Consider the following 17922-nt stretch of genomic DNA (forward strand, 5'->3'; position numbering starts at 1 on the left):
CTCAGACGTCCTATCTTTATGTGTTTTACGATATCTGGTTCCTGGTATATCCTATAGAGTTCGAAGTTGTATCGTCTTCTCCAGACACCATTTTCATTTACCGCTCCATAGATGCGCCTTAGTATTTTTCTTTCGAAACATCCTAACATGCTTTCATTGCTTTTTGTTAAAGTCCAGGTTTCTGAGCCATATGTTAGGACTGGGCGTATTATTGTTTTGTAGAGTTTTACTTTTGTATTTCTTGATATAACTGTAGATTTAAAAAGGAGATTAAGCCCAAAATAGCATCTATTAGCCGTGCAAATTCTGCGGTTTATCTCTGCAGTAGTGTCATTTTCAGTATTGACGAGCGTTCCCAGGTATACAAATTCGTTAACTGCTTCGATGACGTCATTTTCTATAACAAGTGGCCGTAGTGTTTGTGGTTGCGTACCTATTTTCATGTATTTTGTTTTATTGGTGTTTATTATTAAACCCATTTTTGTAGCCGCTTCCTTTAATGCTACGTACGCCTCTCTTGCTGCGTTTTCCGTTCTCCCAACAATATTGATATCATCACCATATGCTAAAATTTGCACAGATTTGTTATATATTGAACCGGTAGTTGTGATTTGTGACATACGTATTACTTTTTCCAGAGCTAGATTGAATAGTATACAGGAGAGTGGGTCTCCCTGACGTAGCCCCTTATTTGTTTTAAAAGGTTCAAAGAGTTCCCCCTGGATTCGTACTTTGCATTCAACTTTTTCAAGGGTTAGTTTGGTTAAACTTACCAACTGATTTGGTACTCCTAGGTCTATCATTGCTCTAAACAATTCTCTTCTATTTACAGAGTCGTAGGCTGCCTTGTAGTCTATAAATATGTGGTGCGTGTCTACACCGTATTCCAGTGTTTTCTCTAGAATTTGTCTTAGGGTTGAAATCTGATGAATTGTTGATTTACCACCTCTGAAACCAGCCTGGTATTGTCCTATTATTCGCTCTGCATATGGTGCCATACGATGGCATAGTATATTGGAGAATATTTTATACGCTGCATTTAGGAGCGTAATTCCTCGATGGTTAGAGCATTCAAAGATATCTCCCTTTTTGTGTATGGTGCAAAGTATTCCAATATTCCAATCATTGGGAAGGGACTTCTGTATCCATATTTCTTTTATAAGCTGCTGTAGCGCTATTATGATATCGTGGCCACCTTCTTTATATAATTCCGCTGGGAGATTATCTATTCCGGGTGATTTGTTTCTGGCTAGTTTGTTTACAGCGTCTTTAACTTCCAGGATCGTTGGTGGATCCTCCTCCCTCTCGTCTGCTCCGCTTACCTCGCAGCTTTCGTCTTCCGGGTTTTCTTCTTCCTCTATATTAAGTATCTGGTTAAAATATTCCGTCTATCGGTTTAGTACGTCTGTTCTTGTTGTTAAGAGATCGCCATTTAAACTTCTACATTGATTTGTGTTTGCCTTAAATTCTTTTCTGTTGATGTTAACTTTCTTATAGAATGTTCTGAATTCTTTCTCTCTGTTGAGGTTTTCTATATATTGAAGTATAGTATAGTAATATTAGTCTCCGCTATTTCTTCATTTCATCCTTAGTTACAAAGGCAGATGCTGTCTTAGATATATCGGTGAATAACAGAAGGATGAAAATGAGAAATTTAGAGATATTTCGAATTAATTAAATGACGATTGGCTTCTTTCTTATTTTTTGACAATAGATCCAAATTTATATGAGAAGATATTAGCCAAGGAGAAGGGGGAGTATCTTGCTAGGAAAGATTTAGGGACTTCAAGGCTTAATTCATTTATGATTCGTCTGCATCTTTCACAAAAAGGGAATGTGGGTTTTTGCGTGCTGAATATTTCGAGGAGCGAATGATTTGGCGAAATATAATCGATACATATTCATGTGTCTGACCCCAAGTTTTAAAGTAGTATTTATAGGTAACTGCGAGTGTTAGATGAAGCAAATTGAAAACCGCTCCTTTCAGACCATGCTATAAATTTATCGAGTTGATTTTGTAGTCATTTTTCCATGCTCTGTAGGTATATTTTTTCCCTTTAAGGACATTATAAGATCATTCGCATACAATCTTGCTGGAACGGGTTTATTCATTGATTTGATTATATAGCTAATAGCTATAATCGCGTCGGGCTAATTTTATCGATGAGGCCTGACATTTTTTGATATCTCACATTAGATAGAAGACCGTTTACTTTTACCTTGAAATTTCTATTTAGGAGAAAATTTTTAATAAAAACAAGTATATTATCTTGATAGCCCCATAGTTCCAGTATAGATATTATCTTGTGATATCAAACCATATCAAATTCTTTATCCAAATCAAAATAAATTGCAATGCATTTTTGGTTGTTGCAGAAGGCATTATTAATATGCGTTTCTATCTGTCGTTGGCCGATTTTAAGGGACGAAATCTAGATTGTTCATTAGTTAGTTGGTTATTTTCTTCCAGACACCACAATAAATGTTTATTTATATTTATTTTTTTCTAAAAGACACATAACGATAATAATCTTGAAATATTTTTCTTGTTTGTGGTTACACGGACTTTACTAATCTAATCAACGATCAAATCGTTGAGCTTAATTAGGAATTATTTATACTACGAAAAATAAATGGATATAGATATTGGTGTAGTGCCCAATACATGCTTTGTTGATTGATATGTTTTTAAAATCAAGGACTTGATAACATTTTTCTACTTAAAAAAACAGCTGATAAAGATATATCAGTTTACAAACATTTGAAGTACATTGTTTAGATTTTTAAGTCAGTGTGTACTTAACCATTTATGTTTGTGTATAAATATCTATTAGTTTGGTCGTAATCTTAAGCATACTGTAAACGCATTTATATATTTTTAAATCCTTATAACTGTTTATAATATTATATTTTATTGTTATAGAGAAGAGAGACAACATGAACAAACTTTGCCGCCAAGTTTCTATCGAATCACCCGGGCCAGTAATCAAAGATTGTGTCTTTAATTTTGAAATTCCGGTTCCCAATGTTCCTCCAAATGGAGCTAGAATTCGTGTAGTATGCGCTGGTGCGTGCTACAGAATGAGAAACAGATCTTCGTCTACATCCAGCGTATCTTCTATTACCAGTGTACAATCTACAGAAGATACAGGTTATAGTCCAGCACATCATGGTGTAAGAGATGGCGCCTTATTTCCTGGATATGAAGTAGCTGGAGTTATCGATGAGTTGGATTCTGCCGTATCGTCAAATGACTTCAAAGCGGGAACACGTGTGATACTATATCCGTATGAAGGAATTCCACATGGATATGCAGAGTACATTGTTGTCCCTGATTTGGAGTATCTGGTAAAAGTTCCAGATTCCTTGCCAATGAGTGTAGCTGCAATGTTGCCCACAGGAGCTCTTTTGGCTAAAAATGCAGTCGTCACAGCCCATCAGCATGTCACTGAACTATTAAAAGATAGAGCAGTTGATCATATCGTAAGAATCCTCATTGTTGGTACCGGAGGATTAGCTTTGTGGGCTCTTAGAATAGCTGAATATCACTTTAAGACTCCAGAGTATAAAGACAGAGTAAAAATTACTGTTGCTACATTAAAAGATGAAGGTCTAATGATGGCTGCTGCCGAACTTAAATGGTAAGTATTTTTAATAGATATAATGTTTACGCTTTTATTGTTTCTACTTATTATATTGTAGCATCCGTTTTTTTTTATTTAAAAGACATTTATGGTCTTAAATTTATAGTTTCACTAGTTTAGCACCAGTTTTGTTATATCATTAATCGTCTGCTAATAAATATAATTGGAATTCATTAGCGATATTAATGAGAGTCATAAATCAGCGAATTTATGCTTTGTGCTTTGCCCATTGCAAATTCTGCGAAAATTAATGAAGAACTTCTTCAAGTTCTTCATTAATTCCACACAGTTTCCTAAGAAATCTTCCTGTTAGTAATTGTATTAAAAGAACTACCAAGAATTCGCGATGAAAATGACAAATACATATTAAAATAAAGCAAAAATAAGAAATAATAACATATTCATATATCCATTACAAACGTTTAAGATTTGAGTGAGACAATTATTTTTGCAGCATATGACTATTACATAATGCTTTTACTACTGTAAAAGTGTTTCAATTTTGTTAATAAAACATGGTTACTGATTTTTACCCACGATTTGAAAGTAAATTGGTAAAATATATTTTTTATTTATTTAAACATACATGTTATTTAATATCAATCTTGATCATTATTTGAACACCCCCCGAAGTTTCTTCATAATATTTTGCAGGGAGTTTAAATAGTTTAGAACACCTTGAAATTGGGTAAAAACTACTTTGTCGCTATCACCAGAGGCGTATGGTGAGGACACAGAAAGATTTATTTATTTCTGTATGTTATAGTAATTAATTATGTAATTTCATTGAACGTTTCATTGATGTAATGCATGCCATCGTATGAGAAGAATAATTGATATATTGAAATAAATAAATACATAGTAGAGAAAATAACTGTAGAGGTGTATGTTTGTTTAACTTTAAATGTCATAAAAATAATGACTTCATGTACCTCATAGTGGAGCAATATTGTATCTAATTGCTCTGGCTTAAATCATATTTTGACATCACAATATAATTGTGACATGTTTTCCTCTCATATTTTCTTCTTGCCTTATATTATATATAACATCCTTTATATGTTTTTTATTAATCTTTTTAGATTGTGGGTACATTGTTGTAAAGGGACATGATGGCTATATAATTGAATAAAATTTTGTACTCCAGAGATACAATCAAATATTAAAATATTAAGATATCTTAATATTTGATGGCTTATAAAGAAAATATCGCACGAACAAAGTTTTTGTATATATATATATATATATATATATATATATATATATATATATATATATATATATATAAGAAATACAGGATATTCGTGACTGTCGATATAAACAAAACCATCAGTTTATTAGGGCTGCAGTCAGAAGGTTGAAGCACAAAGCTTTAATAAATTTTACTGTCTTCCCCTTCGGTTATATTTCTTATTTCATGATTCATTAGTCTTCTATATTTTCCTTGTTCTCTCTTTTTTGGGCCGTGTATTCTTCTCATAATTTGTCTTTCAATTATTCTTAGTTTTTCTTCATCTGTTTTCGTAAGACACATTACTTCCGCTCCATAATTGCTGCTCTATATATTTTTGTCTTTGTTTTTTTGTTTAGGTTTTTGTTTTTAAGTAGTCTGTGATATTTCTAATACACCCCGTTCCCCACTTTAATTATTTCGCTTATTTCTGCCCTTCTTCCATTTTCACCATCCACTAACACCCTCAAGTATTTAAAGTATTTGACCCTCTGGAATTTATTTTCACCTATTATTATTTCTGTTGGTCTGTTTAGATAGTCTCTTGTACTTATTAAGTATTTTATTTTATTCTGATTGATTATTAGCCCTCTGTTCTTTGCTTCTTTTATCAACGTTAGGACTGTTTCTGCTAGTTTTTTTTTGTCACGCGCTATTAATGCTAGATCGTCCGCGTATCCTATGTGAACGCGTATCATTTGTATTGAACTTTAAATAATTGTCCTTTTTTGCAGCTATGTTTCTCTGATGACTATCTTCTAGTATGTTATTAAATATGTGTAGCTATGTCATGTTTGTAGCTTTTTCGATGGTTTGCGTTAGTATGTGTATTGCATCTATTGTTGATCTTCCTTTTCTAAATCCCTGTTGATATCCCTATATTTTTTTATGTACCAATTTAGTCGGTTTCTTATGATTGTGGTTAGAATCTTACACGTTGTGTTTAGTAACATAATAGCTATATAATTGTTCCACTTGGTTGGATCTCTCTGCTTAAAAATTGGTGTGATTTGTCCGTTTTCTATTCTGCAGGCATGTTTTCGTCCTTCCAAATTTTGACCATTAATTTGACCGTTTATACATCAGTTTTAGTAGCTCCTCTCCTCCGTGTATGATAAGTTCGTTGTTAATTTTATCTGGCCCCGGAGTTTTGTTTAGTATAAGTTGCTTTACGACATCTATGAATTCCAGATAGGTAGGTGCATCATCCTCTGCATCTCTATTATCTCTTATTTCTTCATCTTGTGCAAATGTCTTTTGCCTGATTTTGTATAGATCCGTAAAATGGTTTTACCAATCTTTTTGTTTATTTTAACGGTTAGGTTTTGGTACTATATTGTTTTATATATTCTTGTCATTATTTATTTCTAACTGTTGCGTTTGTTCAGAGATTTATGTTTCTTTCTTTATTTTGTAGAGTTTCGTGGCTTCTTGCTTTTCTGTTCGGTATTGTTCTAGTTGTTCCTGCCTTCCATTCATTTCTCGCAAGGTTTTTAATTTCACTTTTTTGTCACATTCTTCAGCAAACCATGCATTTGTTCTGCAGTTTTGTTATGCTGATTTTATGTTTTTCCATGTATTTTCTATATCCTTATTGTTTTATCTTCTTAGTTTCTGTTATATTTCTTCTCTATACTGTTTTGTTTCTTGTATTTTTATTTTATGCATGTTCTATTTTTTCCTTTTTCTTTCCTTGTTAATATTTGTTTTAATTATTTTCATCTTTAATTTTGCTATTAGTAATTAGTAGTCAGTATCCGCATTTGCTCCTCTATAAGATCTCACATCTTGTACTATTTGTCTCCACGTTTATGTTTTGTGCTGACTACATATGTGTTTGTTGCAGATGCTAGGTTGCACATTTCCCCCATTATCGTTTCTTTGCCCGCGAAATTTAGGTTATAATCATCCCTCCCCACCTTTGCATTAAAGTCGCCCATTATTATTAAGATGTCATTTCTGGGGATATTTTCACAGGTTTCTTCTAGGATGTCATAAAATGCTCTTTTATCTTCTTGGGTTGCTTCTTCTGTAGGGACGTAACAGTTGAGTATCTATATGTTTGCTTGTTTGTTCTCTATTCTGATATAGGATATCCTTACCTTAACTGCTTTGAATTGGAATACTTTTTCTTTCAGCCTTATAGTTACCATAAATGCTGTCCCATTTTCCATTTTTTTTTTCTCCCGAATAGTTCATAGTAAATTTTTTTTTTTCGATTTTTCCTTGATTTTTCCATCTTATTTCATGTAGAGTTAAAATTTCTATTTTATAATTTTTTAATAGGCTTTACTCGTTTCCTCCTATTGCTTTAGAATATTGTGATAGAATCTATTGTGATACTACATATTAACAAGACCTCACAGGCACTTCGTCTCAGGACTAGCGACCTTCAGTGGAGTCTTACGTTGCCATTGTTATCTATTTCTATTGTAACGTAAACATCATAATTTCTAAAGTTAAAAAATGTAGCTCAAAGTTAATTTAACAACATTTAAAGGGTCTTTACCCATATATTTAGTGGCTTTAAACATGTATATCCAGATAGCACTGATGATGGAATATTAATTCCTAAAACGTTCTGTGATATAGCCCGATAGGGTTTTTAATATCATACCTTTTATAAAGGAATTTTTAAATAATTTTTTTTTTTTAATTAGTATAGGTCATTTAGTAAAGCGAATTAAATTTGGCTGAGTAGTTTTCAATTGTCAGGATAGGAAAGGAGCGATATTTATAGTTGGTTTGTTTTATATGTGTATGTTTCAAGTTATTTTATCAATATATTTTAATTATATCGAACATTTTGGCATCTCTTTTATTTACTTCCATTTCTGTTGTATGTATTGAACACTATTAAAAGGCAAAGGTATTTCTAAACTAGCAAAAGAACCCTGAAATTAAATTGTGTACATCTGATTTACAATTTGGTGTAAGATCATTGAGATATTTATTGAATACAAACTGATTAATATATTTTTGTTGTTTGTTTTGTCAATTTTATTGAACAGAGTAAATTTCAATATCATATATATATATATATATATATATATATATATATATATATATATATCCACTTATTTGCATAAATAAAGCAACAAATAAATAACACAAATAAAACTGACCTAAGTTGTACGTAATTAAGGTCATCTGATAATGTATAAAAATATAGGAAAACGTAAACAAATATGTCAACAAACAAGATAATAACAGCAATCAGAGGTCACTTGATTATGCCCTTTTAATACTCATTTCTGTAAGATTACGATAGCTTATATTTCGGATACATTAATTGTAAAGCTTAATAGTAAGCAATTGATTTTAAATGCCCAGAGATGCATATCCTTAAGACTTGTTTTATATAATCAAACACTTGTTTTAACAATTCGTTAAAAAAAATGTATAATAGTGTCTTCAACTTCTGTGACTATGTCCAATATAATAGTCTAACATCCGAATCTAAATCGACCTTCACCCATCTGTTTACCGAATGAAATATTTTTTTATCAAATTTCATACATAGACAAATACATGTATTGCCTATCCAAATTTATGTTGATAGCTACCCTTAATAAAAAAAAAATACTAATTTTTTTTTAACAAGTGTCACTCATTTTTTTACCAATCAAATTTAATTGAAGCTAATTGCGCGAGAGAGAAATCCTAGCGTCATATTTAGTATCATAAAGAATGACGGAGCATAGCAGCTGCGCTTTTCCGATGGCACCAATGTCTCCTGATCTCTTTTCGTATGCTGGTACAATTTATAAACCAGAGAAGTCAATTTTAGCAAAACCGTTGAAATCACTTATTAAACTTTGTTCAACAAGTGCATTAGTTTTTGACCAGTATTTATTACCATCAATAAAAGATTCTGTACGCCAAAACCGTCAAGAGTTTGATATTGCCTATAATGTTTCTGGACTTAAACAAACTAGGTCAAAAGATATATATATATATATATATATATATATATATATATATATATATATATATACAACAACAACAACAACAGTGTTCATTCTCGGAGGATAGGGTAAGGATTCTTTATTCATGAGGAGAGAATGTTCGAAGTGCCCGTTTAAGGTCGGTTGACCCTCTTCAGGCTTGAGTTTGAATGTTTGTTGAATAATGGTGTACACACAGCTAAAACAGCCCGAAAAATCGCCGGTGATTTTGCGTTCTTCTTTCTTCGTCACTTTTCAGGCAGCCAGCGAGCCAGGGGCGAGAGGGTTTGACTGGAATCGATGTTCTTTCCAGTGAATGTGTTGGTTTTTGAGCTAGACACGACAAGCCCTGTCTCTAGTGACCATTGGTCCTGTGCAGTCTCGAACTTAACTCGGCCCCAAAACCAGTGTATTGCACTGTAATTTTGTGGACGAGTGTGCTCGCGAGTGGAGGTGCCTCGGCTTTCGAGAGTTGACTTGTCGCATTTCGCTCAGTGTGAATGTGTGTGTAAATCAAACAGTGACGGCCGCTGCCATTTCGATGTTACAGACTCCGTCGAATCACTTAGATTTTCTCCGGCCGCCCCCAGACTCCGTATAAAGTAACGGAGGCTGCAGACGGTCGGAGGTCCCGGTGATGAGGATGATTCGGTAGCAGAAAGAGTGCCCCTTTCACTGTTTGATTTGTGTGTGTGTGTGTGTGTGTGTGTGTGTGTGTGTGTGTGTGTGTGTGTGTGTGTGTGTGTGTGTGTGTGTGTGAATGTGCGCTTAGTGTGCATGTGTGCGAATCTGAATCGACAGAAACTAGAACCGTGTTCTCTAGTGACCATTGTTCCTGCAGCCGTTTATGCGTTTGCAACCGACTTCAGAACTAGTGTATTGCACTAAAATTCTGTTATCGGTCGCTTACGCTAACGGCCAGGCCTCGTCGGAGTTCGATAGACGGTTCCAGCAATTGCCGATTCAGTTGAGAAAATAGTTGCGGCTATTTTCTCGGGGACGGACAGGTATCATTGAGTAGTGAGATTGGGAAACCGCAAAAAACCAATCTCCCCCTGTCCGGGGTAGGGAATAGGATGTGTATTGTTAAGAGGTTCTGTAGGCTAGTGGGGTGGCCTCGAGGATATCCACATATTCGTCAGGAAGTTCGTCTATGCATGACTGCAATAGAATTGATGGTAGGTGAGGATGTTTGATTTTGGGTATTCGGGTGGATACGTGACCTAGGAAGGAACAGGAACTTTTTAGGGTGTTTTGTGTAATTGAGAGGGGGCCGTTAATTGTTTTGAGGGTGAAGTTCCTGTTGAGAGATTTTATTCTCTCGATAATGGGAGTGGTATTTGCTGTTTGGTGGATTTCACGAGACGGGAAGTGCCAACGTTTTCTGCACGTTCTACGCAAGATTCCACGCTCCGCAGCAGACAGTCTGTTCCTTTGATAACCCTTAAGAAGGCAATATAAGCTAGACTTATACTCAATAACGGGTCGAATGAATGTTTTATAAGTGTGTGTGAGAGTTTTGTTATTGGTTTTACCAAACGTCCCTGATAATGGAACAAGGAGTCGGGCTCGGTTTCTAACCCTATCTAAAGTTGCCTTTAGATCAGGTTCCCAATTAAGTGTTTTAGTAAATAAAACACCCAAGTAGGAAGCTGTCGGGCTGATAACGAGTCTTTCTCCCATCAAAAACAGGGGCGTTTGGTCGGCGCGATTGCCTATAATACCAGATGATGAATATGGGCTACGAAACACGATAGTTTGTGTTTTCGCAGCGTTTAGTGTGACTCTCCACTTATTACACCATTCTTCGACACCGTTTAAAAGAGTTATATATATATATATATATATATATATATATATATATATATATATATATATATATATATATATATATATATATATATATATAAGGTAATAAAAGGTAAAGTTAGACCTTCAAACTATTTTCAAAAAATGAGAGGTACCAAATTTTGCATCAATACTTGATGAAGCTGATGTTTTTATTAATGGAAAAATGGACGCTTTTCAGGAATTGGCAACTTATCTTTATGACATCAAGCACCATACCAGTGTCAATGATGCAAGAATTAGCATTTTTCTGAAAACTGCAAAAGAAGACAATGGTCTTCTCTTACTCAGAAAATTTTGCGTGCTTGTTACATCAATTTTATGTCACTTCATGCAACAGAATCAAATTATGCTAAATTGAACCCGGAAGTTACGGCTGGTGTTTAGAATATAATTATTTGAAACCAGAAGGAATTATTGGTGATCAGACGCCTTTAAAGATAAACGACCTTCTGGAAGTGACGGCAAATGAAAAAAAAATCTAATAGTTATTCAAGTCCGAAGATCATGATATAACTTGGGATGATTCAGATGTAGAATAATATTTATAAATTTAACAATTATTGAATAAATAAGAAGTAAAAGTAAAAAGATGTTGGCCTATTTCACCCGGTGACCCAAAATAGTCCCCCTTTTTCTAACAGGAAAAAGTATGTTCCCTTTAGGTGTAATATCATAACATCGACCTTGTGTCATCAACTTAATAAATATAACTATGATTTTCATCTAATTTAAAGATTTTTAAACCTATTTCAGTAGCTAGTTTCAACTACTTTTTAAAATGTTTTACTAGTAATGGTCCGACTGGACCGAAACGGTTTTGAAATAATTGTAGTCCTTTTGGATAAATTTTAATTATTTTTAATAAAATAATATACCATCATACACCACAAGTTTTTTAAACTATGATATACAGCCACTTACTAGGATTTCACCTTTTACTTTGTGCAAAAAAAATATTACCCATAAATATTTTGATATTTCTTTTATTTGTTTAATTTTTATGTATGTAATGCTAAAGAAAACGTTTTTTTTATATTTGTATATATAATTATATATATATATATATATATATATATATATATATATATATATATATATATAATTATATATATATATATATAATTATATATATATATATATATATATATATATATATATAATTATATATATATATATATATATATATATATATATATATCGTCGCTTGGATGCAGAAGTAGCCTAAGTCACAAAATGTTAATTTTACAGGAGAGCATTTTTTTTGTTTTTTTCTCAAAATATTATAAAATTCTTTTATCAGAAAATTGTATAACAATGTTTAAAAAGCTACTTTCCCTACAGTTCATTGCTTTAACGATAAAGGCCACGTTCTAAAAAAAGCTGGACATAGACTAGTAAAGTCTCAACTGATGTAGCCTATGTCCAAATTTGGACATAGAATATACTTACATGGAAGTACTTAGGCTAGTTCTGATCAATCCATAATATCAATAATCTAATCATGTAGTAGGTATAGGTATAAATTATTTTAACACAAACAGTGTACTTACTTATAAATCGTATATTGTCGGCTTTCAGGTTTAACAAATAAGTTTCTGAAATTATTAACAACTGGGCCGTGTTAAAAAAAGACAGAAAATATTACTACTTAAAAAATCAAACAGATGGAACAAAATAGAAAATAAAACAAATAATTTTAACTCAAAATTAGAAACTAAAATTAAACAATTATGAATATTTAAACATCAATATCTGAATCTTCCCCTGTTCGTTTTTCATCATAAGGTAGGTTTATAAAAAAATCATGATATTGACATGAAATAACTTTCTTCTGGCAAAGAAATTGCAAATGGTCGTATTTATTTTTCGTTAATGGAATTTGCCTCGTATAGTTTGGCTTTAGTTCAATATCTTCTATATTAATTTGAAGTGTCTTTCTACCCTTTTCGACCAGATTCATTTTTTTAAATGCAATGTCTTCAAAATTGTATTTAAAAAAACACATATTTGGATAGTCTGGCCGGGTTTGTAGAATTCGTAATTTGTTCCAGTAAACTTTCTCATTAGATTCATCCTTATCCCAATTAATAGATGTTTTTGCTAGAAGTTCTTTTAGATCAAATATATTTTCTTGGTCTAATTCAACGACGTTATACGGGTTGTTTCTCTTTGCAGTTCTGACAATTGTGTACCATTGATGAGGAGAATAGACTGGAATATTACGTGATGCTCTTTCAATCACACAATGAATACTGTCTCCCTCATTTTGTGTGTGCCCTCGTTCCAGAAAGCTATGACAAATTTTTACTTTATTTAATTGAGAAATGTAATTGTATAATGAAAATAAGTATTTATTTCTATTTTGTCCGGCACAATTGTCAGAAAAAAATGAAAACTTATTTCTACCGTGTTCAATATTACGCTTTATAAAATTCAAAAGGCAACTACCTATTTCACAAGAGCCTCTCTTGCCTATGGTTTCATACCACATATAACAGTTGCATTCTTTATTACCCATATTGAAAATAGTAAAGGTATAAGTTGACAGTTTTGCTCAGGTCTTTTTTTTTCTGCATCCTTAAATTCTCTGGCTAAATTCTTTTTTTTCAAGTGCAGTTGATACATTTCTTCAGCTGCTAATTTCTCTTCAGTAGACGATTGTTCGAATCCATGGCAAATATCGCACAAGTCTTTCTTTGGCTGAAAGAATGACATATTAAAATCTGAATTAAAGACAGCCCTGTATATACTTTCCGTTGCTACTTCAGTAATGTTCATATCGGAACAGTATTCCTTGTATAAAGAATACATTCTGGATATATTAAGAGATGCAGGTGTTGTACAGAACAAACGTGTTGTGTTTTTTCTGCAATAGTGACTTTCAATTGTCTGAAAGGAATTTATATGTTCTCGAACGGATTCTTTGACAGATTCGTTGAGTAAGGAGTTTTTGCAGGCCTTTCCTCTTCTGTCTTCGGAAATCGTACCAATGGAACAAGTTTTATTAAGTACAGTTTTAACAACCTGGGCACTTATACAAAGAGTATTTAAAAAGAAAATCTTACACACAGGTACTTTAATGTTGTCCTTTATAAAATAATAATCAAACGTGAATGTTCTTCTACTATGTTGGTTTGGAGAAGGCGATTCTTCATTTTTCTCTGCAGCAATATTTATCTTCTTTTGGCTAATTCTTGTTCTTTCTTTATTTTTTCTTTGCACTAATTTTGAAATGAAATCTCGTTGTCTGTTGATGTCTACAAGATTCCAGTAACGACCAAATATAGATTGCCTTTCTTCTTCAGGAATCTTTTCGCTACATTTCATTCTACAATGACATGGATCTTTCATTTTCCGGGATGGTTGAAGTTTATTTTTCCAAGAGTTGTATTCCTTTCCGCTAATTCGAGATGTCTTTATTATATTTCTTCTCCAGGAAATCGGGTTTCTTTTTCTTTTGCGTGACTTTCTTATTGATACTTCTTCTTGATCAGGTTCCTGATCCAACAAAACAAATTCGGGATCATTTTCATCGTTATCGGAAGCATAAAGATCAGACTCAGAGGATGACATGTCCAAATAATTTTCCAACACATTCGTGTTAACCAATTTGACAGATCTGCTAGGTTTGGAATCACAAGATTGGTTGAACAGTTTTTTTGGCGATGCTTTGTGATGCTCACTGGGTCTGAAACTATTAGCTTCTTCAGTGTGGTTTGGTTCGTTAAAAAATATTTCTCGGAATGGTTTTGTCGGTGTCTGATTAAATTAATTGGAATTAAAGTATGTTGAAGTTTCCCAAAACTGTTGTAGAACAGGCAATGGTTCTAAATTTACAGAATCCATTAACTTAATGACATATTTTGGAATGGAAACGTCATCGTTGGACTCTGAAGTTAACATTTTATCTGAAACAACAATAATTTGTTTATTGCCATAATAGTTACTATTATCTAAAACATTTTTATTGAGAAACAAACTTTAGGCCTACTCACTATAGGGTAATTAATAATAATAAATAAAATAGCATTTTTTAAATAATTTCTCATTTTTATCAGTAATATAATTTTATTAGATAAAAAATGATAATTTTTGGCGTAGTCTCAGGTTCATGCATATAATCTAATCAAAAAATAATTTATTCAAAAAGGCCATTTAAATAAAATATTATAGCCAAATCCAATATGACATTTGTCTAGGGTAGTATATAATAATGAGTGACTTTACCCTAATATTTGGTTGATATTAACAGTGCCACTGAATAAACAGCTACTATTTGACATAATAAAATAAAAATAGGAAATAGAAAATCACATGAACAATAAATTTTTGTCTTACCTGCATACTGGTTCTTCTTCACTTCAAGCAACTGAAGTATTTTTGTACTTCGTGAGTTCAGCTCCAATGATTTTTGATTAAACATAATTTAAATTCTTATTGAGCTATCTTAAATCGCGAATAAGTTTATGTCCTCAATATATATATACGTAAATTTGTGCAGAACTAGTCTATGTCCGGCTAAGCGACGGAGATACGATCGGTTTGCTGCGGCGCTCTTACATAGACTGATTCTGCATGAAAACTGACAACGGTACGGAACATAGGCTAGTTCAAGTTTTGATCGATATGAGCGTTAGTTGTAAAGATGGACATACAATACTTCTGCATCCAATGTAATGATGCTTTTACTTTCAAATGGACCTAAAATATTAAATTAGGCAAAAATGGACATAGGCTACTTCTGCATCCAAGCGACGATATATATATCATTCTCAGCATATTCTAAGTATTATGGTGCAGCCTCCCTTACATAGTCATTCTTCATTTCTGCCCACGATTGTCTAAAATTCGCTTTTCTGTGCCATGTTGTACCGGCTTATAAGTTCATTTTTAAGCCAAATTCATTGCTAGCTGCATTTAGGTCGCTTATAAATTCTTGTAGTTCTGCAGGATTATTTGCAATCAGAACGATGTCGTCTGCAAATCTTAGATGGCTAAGGTATTCTCCATCAATGGATATTCCTTTGTTCTGCCAGTTCATTTTGCTGAATATATTTTCTAGAATTGCCGTGAAGAGCTTTGGTGATATTGCGTCTCCTTGTCGGAAGCCTCTGGTAGTGGAAAATTCTGGAGTGTTTTCATAAATTTTTACCTTAGCGTTTGCTTGTCTGTATATATTTGCTAAGTTTCTATGTATAGTTTGCCAATGCCTTGGTTGGTCAAAACTTCTATTACTGCCTTGGGATAGATAGAATCGGAAGCCTTCTCGAAATCTATGAAGGTTAATGCTAGCGGTATTTTATATTCTTTAGCTCTACTCATTAGTTCTCGAAATGTATGAATATAATCCATGGTACGGAATCCACTTCTGAAGCCAGCTTGCTCTCTCGTCTGTGCAGCATCTAATGCGTTTGTTAATTTGTTGTTGATGATCTTTGTGAATATTTTGTATATGATTGGTAGTAGACTTATAGGTCTAGTTTTTTGATATCCTCTTTGCTTCCTTTCTTATGAGTAAAACTTATGTTTGCTGTATTCCAGTGGTCTGGTATGCATCTCGATCTTAGGCAGTTCGTAAATATGCCTGCTAAGATTTTCCAGGTTTTATTGCCAGCGTATTTAAGCAGTTCCACTGTTATATCATCTACTCCAGCTGCTTTACCGCTTTTCATTTTTGTAATTGTCGATTCTACTTCTTCCGGAAGGACTTACATCTTCTTTGTTACTGATTACTTCTTTAAGTGTGTATTTGTGCTTTGTATAGTTCGCTGTAGAATTTAGTCATGTATAGTTTTTCCTGTTTTCGATTGCATTTTCTACCAGCCTTTCATTGTATCTTCTTATGCCTTTCTTAATACTGTTCCGTATTGTATCTCTATCAGTCTCCCGAGCCCCCAGACACTACTACACTGATCACTAATCACTTCACTTCACTGAATTGATCACTATTCACTTCACTGAACTGAAGTGAGTATTGATCAGTGTAGTAGTACCTGGGGCTCGGGAGACTGAGACCTCGGAAGCCCTGAAGAAGACATCAGAGAGGGTGTCGAAAGCTCGGCGCAATGGAAATCAACGCGGTTCAACCTGGAAAACTGGTGAGTTTAATATTAATTTTTATAATACACTCACCGGCACGAAAAACGGAGCACTTGTATTGTTAAAATAAAATTTTAATTTTCTTTAAACTTTTATTATTATAATAACGTAAAAATAAACGAAACAAACTGTTGTAAGTAATTTCTAATAAAAATTTAACTTTCGAACAAAGAATTGTTTCAGTAGATAACAATTTAAAAATTAAGGAAAAAACGTAAGTAAATGTTGTAACAAAATAACGCTCAAATAATGAAAACTTAAATCATGTGTCCGGATAAATGGATTTTAATTTTAAATGTTTTCTCCACGTGCTCAAATTATTGCCTGAATTCTCCTTGGCATGCCTAAAATCAAATGAGAAATGTCCTGTTAAGGAATAAAATTCCATTCCTCTAAAAGGGCTGCTTGTTACTGATTTAAGGTTAAAGGGGCAGGAACACGGCTTCGTATCACAGGAATGTTTACTTTATTTCAAAACTGTTGAGTGTTTCTCGCACTGTGAGACTCGGCATTATCGTGCATCAGAACAAAGTCATTTCCAACAAAACCAGCATAAGGCACAACAAAATCTTGTAGAATTTCCTCAATGTACGTGGCAGTATTTATTTAGCCTCTTGGAACGATGTAAAATTCTGTACGTGTCTCTAAATAAATTCCAGCCCACACCTTGATAGCCTAACCTAGGACTGAAGGTACATTCTGCAAAACGCTCATGTAGTCTTAAATAATAAAAAAAAATTCTCAATAAAACGTGCCTTTTTTATATACAGTAAAATGAGCATAGTTTCTGGCAATTGTTGTTCGTTTACTAGCGTTAGTATTCCGGACGTACTGAAGGTGATTTCGGATTTGTACAGCCGTGACACGACGATCTCTTAGACTTTGTAAGAGGATAAAGCGATCATCATGGGTACTATTTCTTCGTTGGTGACCGCTTCCAGGTCGTCTAGTGTAAGCTTCGGTTGCCAAGAAACGTGTAAAAATACGGTACACAGTACTATTGGATGTTTGATACTTTTGAGCAACAATTTCGCTCACTTCCTTCGTCTTGAAGCAACGCAACAATAACAGCCACTGTTTCGGGATTTACAACCATAATTCTTAAGATTAAATCAACGCAATTCAACTTCAGATTGTATTGACACTTGGT

The 17922-nt window shown here is 33.2% G+C and overlaps 1 protein-coding gene across 4 annotated transcripts in view; it reads left to right on the top strand.

The window, feature by feature from the left end:
* Drat (Death resistor Adh domain containing target) overlaps positions 1-17922 on the top strand; it is a 51811-nt gene that overhangs the window by 17512 nt on the left and 16377 nt on the right. For all 4 annotated transcript variants that reach the window (XM_072545969.1, XM_072545966.1, XM_072545968.1 and 1 more), the window contains one exon: positions 2924-3641. In XM_072545969.1, the coding sequence (XP_072402070.1) occupies positions 2938-3641 (704 nt within the window). In that variant the 5' untranslated portion in view covers positions 2924-2937. The remainder of the gene's footprint in view (positions 1-2923; positions 3642-17922) is intronic.

This window comes from Diabrotica undecimpunctata, chromosome 10, assembly GCF_040954645.1.
Source record: "Diabrotica undecimpunctata isolate CICGRU chromosome 10, icDiaUnde3, whole genome shotgun sequence".
Lineage (NCBI taxonomy): Eukaryota > Metazoa > Arthropoda > Insecta > Coleoptera > Chrysomelidae > Diabrotica > Diabrotica undecimpunctata.